We start from the raw sequence: 16,430 nt of genomic DNA on the forward strand, positions 1-16,430 counted from the left end.
ATATTCTTTTGTTGTTGTTGTTGTGAATTTTGTCGCCACACCCCAGTGAGAAAACTTTTAATGCTATCTCGCTTCTTCCGATTTTTACTTTAGTTCTTTTCCTACACACACACACACACAAAGAGAGAAATACACACACCTTTTTCTTGCTTTTCCTTGGCTTGTTTTTGTTTTGGCAGCTCTTTTTTTTGTGTTTCTGTTTTTGTTTTTTTATTTGGCTTGAAGTTTTCGTTTTTGTGGTCTAGAAAACACAGTCAAGTCAGTGAGCAACCACAAGAAAAAAGTTTGTATTTCAAAGCAAAACCACATTTGGATTCTTTCTTCTTCTGCAACTCCTCCACCTCATCTTTATCCAACTCCTCTCTCTCTCATTCTGCTTCTTCTCTTTCAAGTTGGAGTTTGAAGAAGACGACACTTGGATATCATTTTTTTGGTTCGTTTTGGGGCGGTTTGGATTTTCTGTATCTGTGAAGTTGGTTTTTTGGTTTTGGTTTTGGTTCGTCGTCTCCTCGTGTGTGTGTGTTGGTTGTGTGTTGTGTGTGGGGCATTGTTATAATTATGGGAATTATTATTGTGGTTTTCTTCACTCTGTGTGGTTTTTTATATTTTGGTATCTTGGTATCTTTCGCTTCTTCTTCTTTTTTGGGGGTAGCGCAATTTAAGTTAAGTCTAAAGCAAACTGGTTTTTGATGTAATCGATGATAAGAAGAAGTCGACAAAATGTGTCTGGGAAAACTTTTGGACTTTGGCTAATTCAGTTGGTAAATGGTAAAACATAAGCATAAAAATGTCAACTGATTTCAATTTTTTTTTTAGTGTTAAATGGTTTGGGAATAGACATCGTTTTGGATATTTGAAGTGGCAAAATACTAAAACGTGTTTCACTAGTGTTGGACAATACTTTAGACTTAAAATTTCCAATGTCTTGAAAGGAAGGAATTTCAACTATATTCTTACATAGGGCATCACGTTGCAACCTTTATATGTTAAACATTAAAAATTAAATTTTTTTTTATATTTTTCAAAAAATATGAAACAAAGATGAATTGATTAGGTCCTGACAACGCTTCAAGGGCCATGCTTTCTGAACTACTTGCCAAATCTGAGCTGTTTTTGATAGATTTGATGTTACCACAACCCGCTTAACATCTCCCTATAAATCCTCGATCGGATAAAGATCTGGGGACTGAGGCGGCCATAGCATAACATTGATCTTTTCGGATGCAAACCAAACTTACTCAAAATGAATCGGTTCGGCATCTTGGAATAACTTCCATTCGTAAAAACATTCGAAAAAACATAGCCACTCTAGATCTAGGGAATCCATGGATAACACTTTTTATCGGCTATTAATATTAACTACTACCACGACACTTTTCTCTACAAATATCATTGGATAAATGGTTAAATACTTAAAAATCTGCTTCCGATATACATCAATAAAACACTTTGATATACAACTCACTTCCATAATCGATCATTTCAATCGGTCAAGCCATTTTTTGTGGTTTGTTTTTTGGTTTAAGAAAAAAAATTGGCAAATAAATTGTTGCAAATCTCTTTGTTTATGCCAATATATCACACTGAACGCAGCAGTGAGCGTCGATTGATGGTTTACGCTGATTGATTGGTCAAGAATGTGGTAACCCACACACACACACACACACACACAGACACACTATGTATATATATCATAAAAATAAAAGTACATTTTGCAGATAATATTTATGGACTCTTCTTAGAAATCTTATCTATAGATCCATCGTTAGAGTCAACTGTATTAGTCAATTGGTTTATATAGAGCGAGTTGGTTGGGTGAGGGGGAGGGAGGATAGGATAAAGGGTTCCCACACTTTATTAAAGAAAAATGAGTATGCACGCTAAGTGAATCATTAAACAAATTACAAATTAGTATGCCAGTTATAAATAGCAAACGATGAAGAGAAATATGAACAAGAAACGAAAAAGAACGCGAGAAGGAAACCGAAAGCAGACACAAAGTAGGTAAACATATTGTATATGTCCATCAATGTTGAGTAAATATTGGCGCAGTATCCAACTGAATACAAGTGAGAGAGAGAGAGAGAGAGAGAGAGAGAGAGCGAGAGAGCCAGCCAGCGAGAATGAGTTAGCTGCTGCACCACCCACAGTCATTCAATTGAATTTAATTCAGAAAAAAAAACCAAAAAAAGAGCCAAAATAGTCAGCCAACTGTAGGCTGTTCTTTTTCTAGTCAGCTGTTTGGTTGTTTGCACAAAATTATGATAAATTCTATATAAATCACAACTGACTACTAAAAAACATGTATTTCATTAGTCTCTGACGTCACGCGTATTGGCAAGAACAAAAAAAAGAGAGAAAAACGAAAAGCGCCAATTCATTCAATTCCTTTCCCGCCAATCCTCCCATTTCCCCCCAACCCACATGATTTATTGGCCAAGTCTGTTATAATTATCTCAATTAATGATCTCTATAATCGCGTTTATTCGGTAATTTCAAAAAGCAAAAAAAAAATGTTTTTAATTTTTTGCTTTGCCAAACAAGAAAAAACAAATGAAAAGAAAGATTAACGACTTTTCCGATCAGTGGAACGGAATCAAAATCGTTGGAGAAATAAAACTTTCCATGTTCTTGTTTTGTTTTTGTTTAATAGATTGTTCTTGGAAGTCATTATTTATTGGAAATGTAACGATTATAACGATTATAGGCAATCCATCAAGTTTAATTATGTCTAATAAGTGTTGCGTCTTAGTAAATTGATACACAAAACGAATTTGGATTATATTTACAATCCTTTTTGGCATTATCCTAGGACTGACCTTTATTGCATAACTAAATTTGAATCTGTATGGATATAGTTATCGTCCAAGACGTTTAGCAGTTTAGTTTAGGTTTTAGTAGGTCTAATATAGAAAATATGTGAGTTATATTTTTATTTAAGTGCACCTGATCCAAGCCTTAAACGTTTCCAAGACGTTTCGATGAACTCTGTTTAATTTTAATGTTAATAAAACACTGAAAAATGTGTTAAGCATATTCATAGAACTAAAATAATATTTATTGAGCAATTTAACATTGCTTTATTTTTTAAAAAGGTCTGGCCAATGGGATAAATTTAAAAAATCGTTTAAAAAAATGTTCATAAATCGAATCTATAGATAATCTTTGTAGAATATGTTGTTATAACTATTTTTCGATAGTTTTTGTCGTTTTAAAGTTGTAGTTCTAAAATGGTACATTAAAGTCGCCAAAATGTATGTAATAGGCAGAAGGACCCCATAAAGTATATACATATATTCTTGATCAGAATCTTAAAAATGGTAAATAGTCCAAAGTTATGTCTGAAACGCATTTTTAAATGAGGCATTTTTTAGCAAACGTAGAAAAAATAGCACACAGAATCGAAAAAGTAGTGCACAATTGAACTGACAGTCGACACAATGCGAATTAAATAATTGATGGTGAGGGATTTCAAGATTTGACAATCGACGATGTGCGAAATTTGTTGGAAGATCTATGATAAAACCACATAACTAAAAATTCACAATTGCCAGAGAACATTTAGTTTGGATTACATAAACAAGACGCTAGCAAACATCTTACTCAGTAAAATTAGTTCAAATTCTTGTCTGATCTTTTTGAAATACTTGGAACGTCATTTTGCTCATTTCTTATTTCATTTTAGAGCTTCCAAGCAACATTATTCCCATGGTAAGCGACAGGACTATAAAATTGAGGGAATTCGCCCTTTAAATGGGACAAAATATTCACTATTTAAGTAACAAATTGTCAACAAAGTTTTGACCAAAAGAAACTAAACAATTCTTTTGCTCCACTGTGCTTAAGAGCCGGCTTAACCCTTTGTTTTGGGTAACAAAAGATTAAAAATAGCCTAGATCAAAATCTTTTGGAATTGCACTCCATACATGGGAATGGGGAGCTCTTTCTTGGAATGGAAAGATAGCAAGTGTTGTTTTAAAATTTAAACAGAGTGACTTATAGTTAAAAAACATCCTCCCCACCTTCCCCCATTGAATCGCTTCGATTAAATATAATTGTGAAACACAGAATGGACACTTATTGTGAGCAAAAATAAAAACTGATGACGATGACTCAATCTCTTTTTTGTCTACCTACTTTACCTACTTTCAATATTATAATGTTGACGCCAGCGAAATGAGGCGGCAACCAATCAATTGGCAACAAGACATGGCCATATATATGTGCATATATGTATGTATATGACGTAAGCTTACACACACCGGTAGCCCTCATTCCCCCAACATCCCCCCCTTCTTCTTAATAGAGAAAATCTACCAACAAGGCAATGATTTATGAATTTTATTTTGCCAAAGACATTTTTTTTTTGGTTTGCGAAATTATTACAACTCAAGTTTACCCACACACACACAACTAGAAAGAGAGAGCGAGAGAGAGACAGGCAGAGAGCGTCGTAACGTAAAGTAATATGGAAACGTAAGTTTCATTCAAGACTCATTCTCATTCAATAAACAAAATTATATTATGTCCGGTTCCGGCTTTGATAAATACGCGAAATAAACTGATCAATAGAAATACCTTTGGAAGATAAGGTTATTGATCAATTGAAAGTTGAGGTTATCGATCAATTGAAAGTTGACCTTATCTTTAAAGGAATTTCTAGTGATCGATGGAAAGTTTGCAAATGAACTTGAAAACTGCGTTGACCATCAAATTAAAGATAGAATTTACCCAAATCAATGTTTAAACTTTGTAATAAATCCTTTTTCGAAACCTTCCGCTAAATTCTCCTCGATTTTGGCCCGTTTATTTGGCATTTTCCATACATTTCCAGCGTAAATCCAGGCCTAACTCGACATATCTCATATAAAAATTAGAATTAAATGGTTCACTTAAGTGACAGAGATCGATCAAGGTAAAAATTAGTTTTCTCTCTCTCTATCTCTCTCTTTCTTATTGTATTCTTCTGTGTGCATTTTGTGTTTCCTTTTTTTTTTTTGTTTTTTGGAGGGGCCCTCTTCCCGCGCACGTGTTGGGGTAACCAGCAACTACAACAACAACAAAAGTTGTTGCCGCCAGCAGCGAGTGAAATTGAAATTCTTCTTTTTTGTTTTTAGTTTTTTTGGGTGTTATTTTTGGTTTGGTTTAGCTGCTTCTTCTTCTAGTATTTGATATTTTTTATGTCTTTCCGCATGTGAAAGGAAATAATTACTTTATTTGTGTGTGCTTTGAGCATGGACGTAGATCTAAAGGGGTCCATAAATTAGATGTTGGGGGGGGGGATGGGAACTAAACCGCACAACGGGTTTCCATTCCAAGTACTTCTGAAATTATTTTTGCCCCTAAAACGACGCCCATGGCGGAATCAGTAGCTGCCTCTGCCTTTGCTTCTTCTTCTTTTTGCTTCGGCTGCATTTCAAATAATTGAGAAATATCGAGAGAGAGGAAAAAATTGTTTGCAAGCTTTAGCCAAAATAATTAACAGTAAATAAAATTTAAAAATGGTTGTGGGTGGGATGGGCGGGGGGGATTTGAGGAGGTTAAAGTGTGGGTGTTGGTGGTTGGTGTGGCCCCAGACACAGGAAATTGTCTGTGATTGACTCTTGTAGGTCAAGAAGAAGCACAGAATTTGTGTTGCAATGGCTAACTAACACACACACACACACAAACATACATACACAGACTAACGGTATTTAATTTCTAATGACTCATAATTATGTAGAAGGAAAGTGAGATCACAACACACAAGAGACAAACAAATTATGTCTATTTCTTGTTTTTTCTTTTTTTAAGCGACAATTTCCGCAATCAGCAGAAATCACATATGCAGAAAGAGCGAGAGCGAGAGATAAAGAGAGAATATTAGACAAATTTGCACAGTTTTATTAATCAAAGACAATTAAAATAATTAAGACAAATAAACTAGAGTAATTTGAACTAAAGGAAGAACGTAGAAACACCTCGTCCTACCCTCCCTCTCTCTCTCTCTCTGTCTGTCTTTCTTGTGTCTACCTCTCTCTCTTTTCCACTGTATGAGTGAGATGGCACTAGAAGTGCAGCAAAACATTTGTCAAGTGCTGCTATTGCACTTCCTACTAGGAAATTCTTTAGAAAAACCAACCAACGTTGGCAAGTGTCATTTGAGACACACACACACATACATATACACTTTAAGACTAGAAGCAACTGCAGCAGCTGCGTCTTTTACTCCTAATCTATCCGTCTCTCTTTCTCTCTCACTCCTTCTAAGATAACTTCACTTTATAAGGAAGTCTCTTAGAATTTTCCACGCGCCACAAAAATTTAAATGACTTAAAACGATCGATAATATTTGGATAGACACAGAAAATACACAGATTAGGGCCATTCCAAGTTATATTCAAAAAATAATATATAGGCCTGATTTCGTAACAAGTCGTTTGACTTTGAATCAGTGGAATGAAAAGTAAATGGAAATTTTCTTATAAATTCATGAAATTTACGACTTTTCCAAAAATCAGTAGAACATTTCCAAGTTTTAGTGGATAATTTTGTTCCAACCATTATTTTACAAGAATTATTATTAGCAGACAAACGTTTATGCCAGTTTCTAGGGTTGCCAATACACGACAAAGTTACATTTGTTCAAAACGGTGTCAAAATTAAATTGAATCAAATTTGCTTAAAAATCATTCACAAATGAAATCCGAGTTATTTTTCATCAGGATTTGCAGTCAAGAACAAATTTGCACCTAATTAATTGTAAAGCTTGGCAACCCTGTAAGCCGAAATAGTAGGCGAAACAAAAGGGCTTCGAAAATGATTAATGTATCCTTCCGAATTAAAAAATGATGCAGAATTGCTCTCGATTAACGTTGGAAAACGATTCGAAATCAAAAACAGGACTGTATTTCAGTGCTTGTATTACGTTGGTATTTTACAGGATTACAGTAGTAAGTAAAGTCAAAGTCGGGAGTATTAAATATTGAACGAATATGTTTGAAACCGCTTTAGAAATCATTTCAGAAATATAAACATTATGAACAAATTGTTCTTCGGACGGATCTGGAAAATGTTTTTGAAGAGCGTCTGATCAGAATATCAAGATTTCAGTAACTTTTTATCAGGATGTATCAAAATTTGTACGATCACATCGAAGACTCACCATAAAGAGCCGAAAAAAGTCAAAGACTATTTGAAATTCTGGCATTTCGGGGGGTGTCAAGACCTTATTTGGGTCCGTCCATGCTTCTACACATTTCTCCCAATTTCTCCTTTTTGGGAAAATTCTTCCAAACGGAACGAAATTAGCAATGACCAATGTTCTATATCGCAAATAACCCAATAATTATATAAAATAAATTCAATTAGCATATTCAAAACATTCAGTTCAATTCAGTTTATTGATTTGAATTGGGGAAAAGTGGAAGTTTTGAAATAAAAGCACGTTCAAATATAGAAAACTTAACGTAATGGAAAAATTAAAATAAAATTTCCACAGGACAACGCCTTTTCTTTGCTCCCATTTTTGAAACCTTTTTTTCCCCTTTTTCTCCCTCCTGCCACTAGAAAGAAGTTTCGTTTAGTTGTGGTTTGAACTTTTGTGCTGAATTTGGCAGTTGCCAAAAATCGACAAAAGACGAAAAATGTCGCCAGATCGTTGTTGTTGTTGTTGGCAATCAACATGATTATATAATTTGAAATCGGGGAAAAGTGGTCGCCACATTAATATAGAGCTTCACTTTATAATCTTCCCCTATTCAATTTGGATTTTGGATAATTTGCTGATAATTTTTCGCCAAACAAATATCAACGGGTGGCCCTTTCTCTAACATTCTCATTTTCTCTCATTATCTCAGAGTGTGCCTTAAAATTTTCGTTTCGGGTTTTTCGTTTTGCTTCTTTTTGCGGGCCACCTACAGAGCACGACATGGAAAAGAAAATGTGAAAATTTTTTGGAAAATTTGTTCATCTGCTGCTGCTCTACCTGCTGCAGAAGAAAAGAAAAGGAAGGTAGTGCAGAGGGTAGGGGAAAGGGCATGGACAAGGACGAGGGCGAGGGGCGTGGGAATTGCAATTGCAGAATGAAGGAAGAAAATGTGGGAAATACAAAACGGAAGACAGGAAATATGACACGGAGAATCTTCCTGGAATTTTCTTGAATTTTAGTTTTTTGCCCAATGGGAAATACGCACCTTGATGTTCTCTTTTTGTTGTTGTTGATGTTGTAGTTGTTGGTAGTTGTTGAATGTTTGAAGAGATAATTATCCAAAAAAAAAAATCTTGTCTTCTCCTTGTTGTTTGGTTGTTTCTTTGCTCTCTCTTTTTTTGATGGTTGTATTATTATTTATTTTTGCTTATTTCTTGGGATGATTTTTTTTGAAATGCTTTTCTGGAGCACTCACACTCACACACCGACAGAGAGAGAGAGATAGATGGGTGAAGAAAGAGCGAAAGACGCGAGAGGGGAGAGCAAGACACACACGTACAGCAAGTACGTAACGGACGACACTCACTAACTTAAACACCCACGTTCACACACACACTCACACAGGAACAAGTAAATAATATTCATTCACTATACGGGATTTTTACGGTACGTATTTAATGATATTCGCGATCGCTCTCTCATCCATATTGCTGTTGCTGCTGCTGCTTGGTCTTGAAGAATAGATAATAATACTATAATTGTGTAAAAATGGCGCCCGACTGGTTTTTTCTTTCTTTCTGGTGAGGTTTGGTTGGGTTTTTTTCTTTTCTTCTATTCTGTTGTTGTTGTTGTGCAAGATATTTGGAAATTTCAAATTTCAATATTTTTGGTTTTTCATCATTTTTCGTGGCGTTGTCGCTACCTGTGCACACACAGCGACGCAAACAACACACAAACACAGACACACACGTAAACGCACGCACACAGCGACGCAACACACCAACACACGCGCAAAGAGGTGAAGAAAAAAGCAACGGAACCCGTATATATGCACGCGCTTTGCAGACTCAATTTTTCGAAATTTCACGTTTCTCTTTACTATTATTTTACGCACCAAAAAATTATTGTTAAATATTATTACTATTCCGTTGCGGCAATATCAATTTACACGCATATTTTCCACAAAATTTTAATTTCTTTTCAAAATTTCTTTCCGACAGGCGGCCGCACGACTCTTCAGCTTGAAAACAAAAACAACAATAAAAAAAAATTCGCCGCGAATTCGCTCTAGTCTCAAATGCAACAACAACCATAAGGCCAAATTTACCCCTTCGCCGTAATTTTACAATTCGCCGTCAAGCCACCTCGAACTCGAGCAATTGAGTCGAACATCGAGCAATTGATGCCAACTCATACCGTGAAATAGCAAAAACAAGCCAAAATAAGATAAATTCAAGAAAAAATAGCTGAAAAATAAGAATATTTTTTAAAGCTTTTTTATATTATCAAAAACATATATTTTTAACACAATTTCATATTTATGAAACATAAAACGAAAACCAAAGAAATTTAAACTTTATACATTCGGGCTCATTATCTAAATGTTCCTCAGTTTTTATAGATTTGAGGCAGTTTAGAGAAACTTTGCAATTAAAGCAACATGTGTTGTGTCAGCGCAATCCCGATCTAGAATTTAAAAATGTTTGTTATTGTTCTGATATTAATGTTTATAATTAAAAATTAATGATGTAAGATTTCTATTGTTTCCAGACTGTTACTTTATCAATTAATCTGCATTTGAGAAACTTTGTTATGACAACTAATGTGAAACATGGTGAACATGTTTTAGGATCAAAGATATTGAACGAAATTCCAAATATGATATATCATTTAGTTAATGTGTTATGAGTATGTAATATATAGGGGTTGTATATTTAAATGCTGTATAGAATATAAAAATTTAATTTTATAAAGTGATATATACACTCCACAGCTTCTCAAGATAGAAGAAGTCAGATGACTTACGATTTTCCATTGTAGTTTATACTAAGTTTAATTATAATTAAATAATTATTGATAAAACATTTTTAATAAGTAACTAAACAAAATTTACATGTAAATAATTGTTCGTGGAAAAAAACAGTTGAAATCATATTGTATTGAATAAGTATTGATCAATTTATTGATAATTCTGTAGCATAAAAAACTGTTAAAAAACATTAAGGTATGAAATCACAAATCAATTTTTCTCTGTTTTTGAGCGAATCTGTCGATAACTTCTTCCACCGTGATATCAATATCTCTGTTAATACTCATTAGAGCAAGTCCGTTCAGCCTATTTTCTCCAGTTGAATTCCTTATCCAATTTTTTAAACGCCTCAAACTTCAAAAACTCCGTTCGCTGCTAGCAATGATCACAGCTAATGTTGCTCCTATCTTCAAAAATTTTGAAACGTTGGGAAAAAGTCCTTCGAAGATTCAAAGATTTAATGCGTTGATGAATGTCTTCGGATGAATTTCTGCCCCAACCCAACGTTGTCTCCACAATAGGACTTAATTTATTACTATGGAAACAGCTGCCTCAGTTGCTGTTGGCCATTGATCCATTATTACTTCGACAGTTTCAGAAACAATACCATATATTTTTTCGGTGGCAACTTGGTCTTTTTCAACTTCTTTTTTAACAATTTTTTCAGGGAGGATATTTTCAATAATTGACAATGTCTTTTTGTGTTTGTCGAATCTGTCAGATAAGGAGGATATGAAGTGATCGAGGAACGGTATCAATATTGATTGGCGATAATATTCTTCTGCCGAGCTGTTTTTGTAATTTTGTCGGTGTTTTTAAAATAGAACAATCCTGGTGTAAGTTGAAACACGATTTTTCAATGTTGCTGTTTGAAGTAAATGTTGCTTTAATATTTGGTCGCAAGAATTCATCCGAAATCTCAATAGAGATCTAAAGTTTCCATCGTTCTGAAGAGGAGTCTGGAGAGATATTGAACAATGTTCTCTTAAAGCAATTTCTTGCTTACCGACAAAAATGATTGTTTCGACGATGAAACGTAAAATCTCTCGATTACGTTGAATTTCAGCACTTTTTACAGTATTCAACTGCAAACTTACATCAACCACCTTTTTATTTTCTGATGGCAATGAATTTTTCTGCTGAAACGATTGCAGCTCTATGATATTCTAGATCTTGGTGCATGCGGAAGTTTTCTTTAGCATCTTTTCACCGACGAAAAGGGAGTGTTACTAGAAATCACACTAATCAGCGATTGAGGTGTCATCAGCAGCAGTTAAAGAAAGCAGACGTGTGGTGAAGAGAAAAAGTTGAAGTCGGAAAGTTGTTAAATCGTCGACTAAAAAGTTGTCAAGTCGTGGATTTTAGTTGTGGAATCGTCGATATTAAGTTGCAGTCGTGGGAATCGTATATGCAATGCCAAAAGCCCTAGTCTCCAGTCATCGCAAGTTGTCAATTATAATTCTGGATCAATCAATATTCATACCTACCAAAACCAACCAACTATGTTCGAAAAAATCAAATCTCTCGAAGTTCTGTGGCGCCTAGTTTTATTTGAAGCGATTTAAATTCAGTGCGGAATTGAAACTGGCAGTGATTTCTGTAGCACACCTGATTAATTAATCTAAAAATTAGCAGTTTCAATTTTCGAATTTCATCCGCAATCGCTTTTGAAAATAAGCCAGATCTGTCCAAAAATAAGCCAAATCGGCAACACTGACTGCAATCGATGATGCCAACTCGAACATTCGCTTGCAACAACATCACAAATTCGCCCAGCCAGTGAGTATTCGCTTCAAACCGCAACGAACTCCTTTCGCTCCGCCAATGCAAATTCGACGCGTTTATCAACACTAAAAACTGTTTTGGCCGATTTCTCGTACTTTCCAACACTAATATCGCACGTGCGTATGCTGATGTAAACAAACCAAAACAATAATTCACCATCATATATATCTTAAATGGGCGTTCGGGGTCTTACCAGCTATATAGCCCAAAGGGCAGAAGTCTATTTAAAGCCGTACGAACTCCATTCCACGGCTCTGGTAATAGATGGAGATAATTTGGCTTGCAATCTATATAAAGATGTCACTGGATCCTATTCAGCATTTGGAGGCGATTATGATGATTTCTACCGGGCAGTGCTACAATTCTTTCAGGTACTGGCTGAATGCTCAATACGACCATTCGTCCTCATGGACGGTGGCTACGAAGAGCGCAAATTACGCACCGTTGGCCAGCGGCTGCGAGGCAAAATTGCAGTGATCAAGCGCATAAACCCCAATGCATCCATTACTCTGTTCCCACTGCATCTCAAAGAGGTATTCGTGGACGCTGTACGGGATTGTGGAGTTCCAGTGATGCGTTGTGTCTTCGAGGCCGACGACGAGTTGGCTGCATTGGCCCGAAAACTCAATTGTCCCGTGTTATCCTACGACTCGGATTTCTATATACACAATGTGAAATATATACCGTTGATTACGCTGACAGTGAAAGTGCTAACCAAGCAAAGGAAAACCCAACCACGAGATCTACGTCGCCAGGAGGCTAAGCATGTGGAGAAGCGCACCAAAGCCCACAAAATCATGACCGGAATACAGCAAAGCACCACGGGTGAAGTGAAAAAACCGGGTTCCTATAAATATTTAGACTGCTGCATATATCGTGTGGAACATCTATGCGGCCGTGGAGCATTGAGTGCCGAGAAATTGCCTCTGTTTGCCGCCCTACTTGGTAATGATTATATAGCCAGATCAGCATTTCGCAATTTCTTTGATGCTGGCATGGGCAAAGCAGGACGCAGTCGCAAATTAAAGAAACAACAGCGTCGTATACGAGTGATTCTCCAATGGCTAAAGACGGAGACTGCCGAATCCGCTCTATCGAAAGTTTTGTCGCGTCTCAAAAAGGTATTTCCTGCATACTGAGGATCACAAAAAGTGTCTAATTTAAATTTGATTTATTGCAGGGTCAACGGGACTCTTTGGTGGCCCAGGTCCAGGCAGCCATTTCTGGTTATTCCAATGAACTGTGTCATGCCTATGCGTTCTTTGAGACACATTACGATAATCCATTTAGTCATATTACCATATCTAGTGACTCAGACGAAGATGAGGAGGAGGAGGAGGAGGAGGAAGATGAACAAAGTGCTAAGAACAGCGATTCGGAAGGGGAAGAAGTCTTAGAGAACGATGATAAAAACGAATCCGCCTCCAGCAACGAAGAGGAAAATGAAGATGACGATGATGCAGAAGAAATCGAAGTGGAAGACAAAACGTTACTTTTTCCTCAATGGTTTCTTGACAAACTCTATCCCGCCCACCTTTCACGCTTCCTTGTGGATCTAATCCACTTGCGCAAGTACATCAATAATCCCCAAATTGAACATTTTCCCCATCCTGATTCCAATGAATTGGCATTGCCTATACTAAACTATATCTATGCCCTGCTAAATCATGTGGACGTAGAAGAATCATCACCTGTCGAACTGCCGATCGAATACACGTATCTAACCCGAGCCCAAAGAATCACAAATGTAAGATATAATCGCTTGGCCATTGAGCAAGCACCGCCGTATAGCTTCAATCCTTCAGTAAGCGATATACGTCATCTGCGTTTCATATTTGAGAGCAATCTGCCGCAGTTGGATACGGAAAAACTATTCAAGGAGTTGGACGTCTTGCCACAGGATTTGCAATTATATTTTCTAGCTATTGTCTATTGGCTACACCGTTCCGAGCATTGTGATCTGTATCATTTGAATGCCATTATTTTGTGCCTGGTGGTTTTAAGGACCATCGATGTACGTATTCCGGCCGAGCGAGAGGTGAAGACTTTTCAACGTCGTTTCGGCAAAATCCTGAAGCAAGAACGAGCCGTGCGCAATAAGGAACTATTGGAGGGCATTAAACGTGGCGTAAAACCATCTCTAATGGAATTATCTGTGCCAGACCGCATGCAACATGTGCCTAAATCGGATTGCTATCTGGTGCAAGAACGTCTCCTTCCGCATTTTCATATGCAGGAGATATTTAAGAAGAAATACGATCTCTATTCCACAACAGTTTTGCATGCTTTTGCGGAATTTCAGGCTGTGATCTATCAGTTAAACGCTTTAAATTCTCTGATCAGTTTTCCCTTACTCAATACCCGCATGAATCAATTGTATTGTGGAGCATTTCTGTATAATCTTTACGATCTTTTGCGAAATCGTCTCGATGTACGCTATCACGTGGAACATTTTCTGTTAACCGACTCTCAGCTTATGTTTGATTTCTATGGCTTTCTATTGGATTGGTGTGGTCAGTTTATACCATCGTGGAAGCAATCGGATGCCCAAGAGCAGGCGGTTGCCAAAGCCCAGGAAAAGAAACGACTTAAAAAGAAGAGGCAAGCGGCTCGTAAAGCTGAAACTGAGCAGAATTCAGCAGATCCCAATGGGGACATGATTAAGCAAAGCGAGGAAGACGACGTGGAGGATGAGTTTTATGATTTAAATAATAAATTCTGTGGCCTTAAGATGTAAATATAAATTCACTACATTTAAATCATTTGTAATAAAGTGCTTCCACCGATCAGTTGTATATAAATTATATAAGCTATTCTAATATCATATTATGTCATTATACAGTGGATCCTCGATTAATAAACACATTTGGTTCTAGGATCTTATTTGTTATGGGAAATGACAAATTTTGCAGCTAAAATGGAAGCCAAAAAATGCTTAAACGATTACACTGAACAAAACTAAAATGTGTATTCGGGGTTTCCCCTGTTTCATTGCTAAACACAGACAGAAATTTTACATGCAATAAGCGTTTACTCCTTTTTGTTGGTCATTATGCAAAACAATGTTCGTTATTCGGGTTTGTTAATTAAAGATACATTTTCTGCTGGAATATTACATTTTTTCATAGATTTCTTAACAGATTATCCTAGTCCAATCTCACTCCACTAGAATCCCCATAGAACACAAATATCCAAGCAATAATTGGGACCCGAGTCTTCGCCTACCTACTAATTTACTAGTTACTCCAAATTTTTGTGTTCCCTTACGTCGGACCAGAAGTTTTTTTCCTATTTACCTTAGTAGATGTTTCACTAACTACTCTCTACACTAACCTTTTCATTTAACAACCTTTCTCACTTTATCTCTCCTTATCTTTCTATCACTTCAGTTCGCTCCATACTTTTCAATAATCTAAAACGAAACCGCTGAATACATTTTGGACATCGCATTGCTTGCAACGCTTTCCTGTTTACATATTCTTCAATTAATTGTTATCTGTTTAGCTTAAGCTTTTTCGTCGACTGTCTTAATATGTGGCAAAATTCATAGATTTTACTTTAAAAAAATACAATTCAATTTGCCGCCTTGCACACTGGCGCCTCCATGTACGTTAAGTCCGACATTATCGGAGCAAAACCTATCGGTTAATCGACATTTCGGAGCAAAACCTATCGAATTTGAATTTGTGCACTTTTTTAATTTTTTTTTAAATGTTTTTTTTTGTTCTATTTGTGTGGCTTTCTTCTGTAAACTGCGAGAAGATGAACATTCTTCTCGAGTTGGAAGCCCTGATTCAAAAGTAACCGTTACACGTCCTCAGCAGGTGCCATAAATGTTTTAAACCTTTGCTCTAGCAGACTCGAAATAATTTCACTTACGTCAATAGACAATTCAGTTGATTGCATTCGTATTTAAAAATAAAATTATTTTAACCCTTTGTCCAATATTGATAACCCAAATACGAAATCGATTGCAATTGCAATGTAAAGTGTTTTTGGCTGACTAATTTGTGGCAAATGCTACGTATTGTTTTTGTCGTTTTATTTTTAATTTGCTTGCCTTGCCCAACATCTAACTAACAGCTGAAACTAAAACGATAATCACGTAAAACGCAAAACACATCATCGTGTTGGGCACGTGATTTAGGTCCAGACGCGAAACGATGCTAATGACGATTGTCATCAGCCTCATCCTCATCATCATAATCATGTTTAGATCAAGGAACGTTCAAGTTCAACAAAAGTTTTCCATATATACGTAGGTACATACATATATAATTAGGGAAGAAGCCAAGCTAAGCCAACCAATTAACCAAATCCGAAAACCTCTATAAAAAATGCATTTAAACACATAAACAAATGCAACTTACTTTTACGTTAATCTTATCTACCATATACGACGGTCAGAACAAGGTGATCCCTTATGCCTTGTTAACTTGACATTTGTCAGAGATACTTGGCATGTAAATATTTTCCTAATACAACTGGGAATTCAACATTTTGCTCTATAATTAGTCATAAGTTTTAAATACAATATTGAGAATGTAGTTTTTAATTGAAATAGTGCATAAATCTATTAAAATTTATATGTTTAATATTTTCAAAGCCGTTTTAATAATTACCTACAAGAAATGTTTGCTTCAAAGATTTTCTTTTTATCGACAGAATGTTTCAAAACTTCTTTACATGTTTTAAAAAGCGATTGTT

At 36.0% G+C, this 16,430-nt stretch overlaps 2 protein-coding genes across 2 annotated transcripts in view; one reads left to right on the forward strand and one right to left on the reverse strand.

Annotated features, from left to right (window-relative positions):
• LOC6643942 (protein Star) overlaps nucleotides 1–8,292 on the reverse strand; it is a 31,388-nt gene extending 23,096 nt beyond the window's left edge. The window contains exon 1 of the mRNA XM_023176567.2: nucleotides 8,175–8,292. The gene's annotated coding sequence lies outside the window, so the exon portion shown is untranslated. The remainder of the gene's footprint in view (nucleotides 1–8,174) is intronic.
• Nucleotides 8,293–11,817: 3,525 nt separating this feature from the next.
• LOC6643943 (protein asteroid) lies at nucleotides 11,818–14,527 on the forward strand. Its single transcript, XM_002066814.3, has 2 exons — nucleotides 11,818–12,844; nucleotides 12,904–14,527. Exons 1-2 carry the CDS (start codon nucleotides 11,897–11,899, stop codon nucleotides 14,458–14,460), a joined length of 2,505 nt encoding a protein of 834 aa, XP_002066850.1. The 5' UTR covers nucleotides 11,818–11,896; the 3' UTR covers nucleotides 14,461–14,527.
• The last annotated feature ends 1,903 nt before the right edge of the window (nucleotides 14,528–16,430 follow it).

Source organism: Drosophila willistoni (genome assembly GCF_018902025.1).
Source record: "Drosophila willistoni isolate 14030-0811.24 chromosome 2R unlocalized genomic scaffold, UCI_dwil_1.1 Seg167, whole genome shotgun sequence".
In the NCBI taxonomy this organism is placed as follows: Eukaryota; Metazoa; Arthropoda; class Insecta; order Diptera; family Drosophilidae; genus Drosophila; species Drosophila willistoni.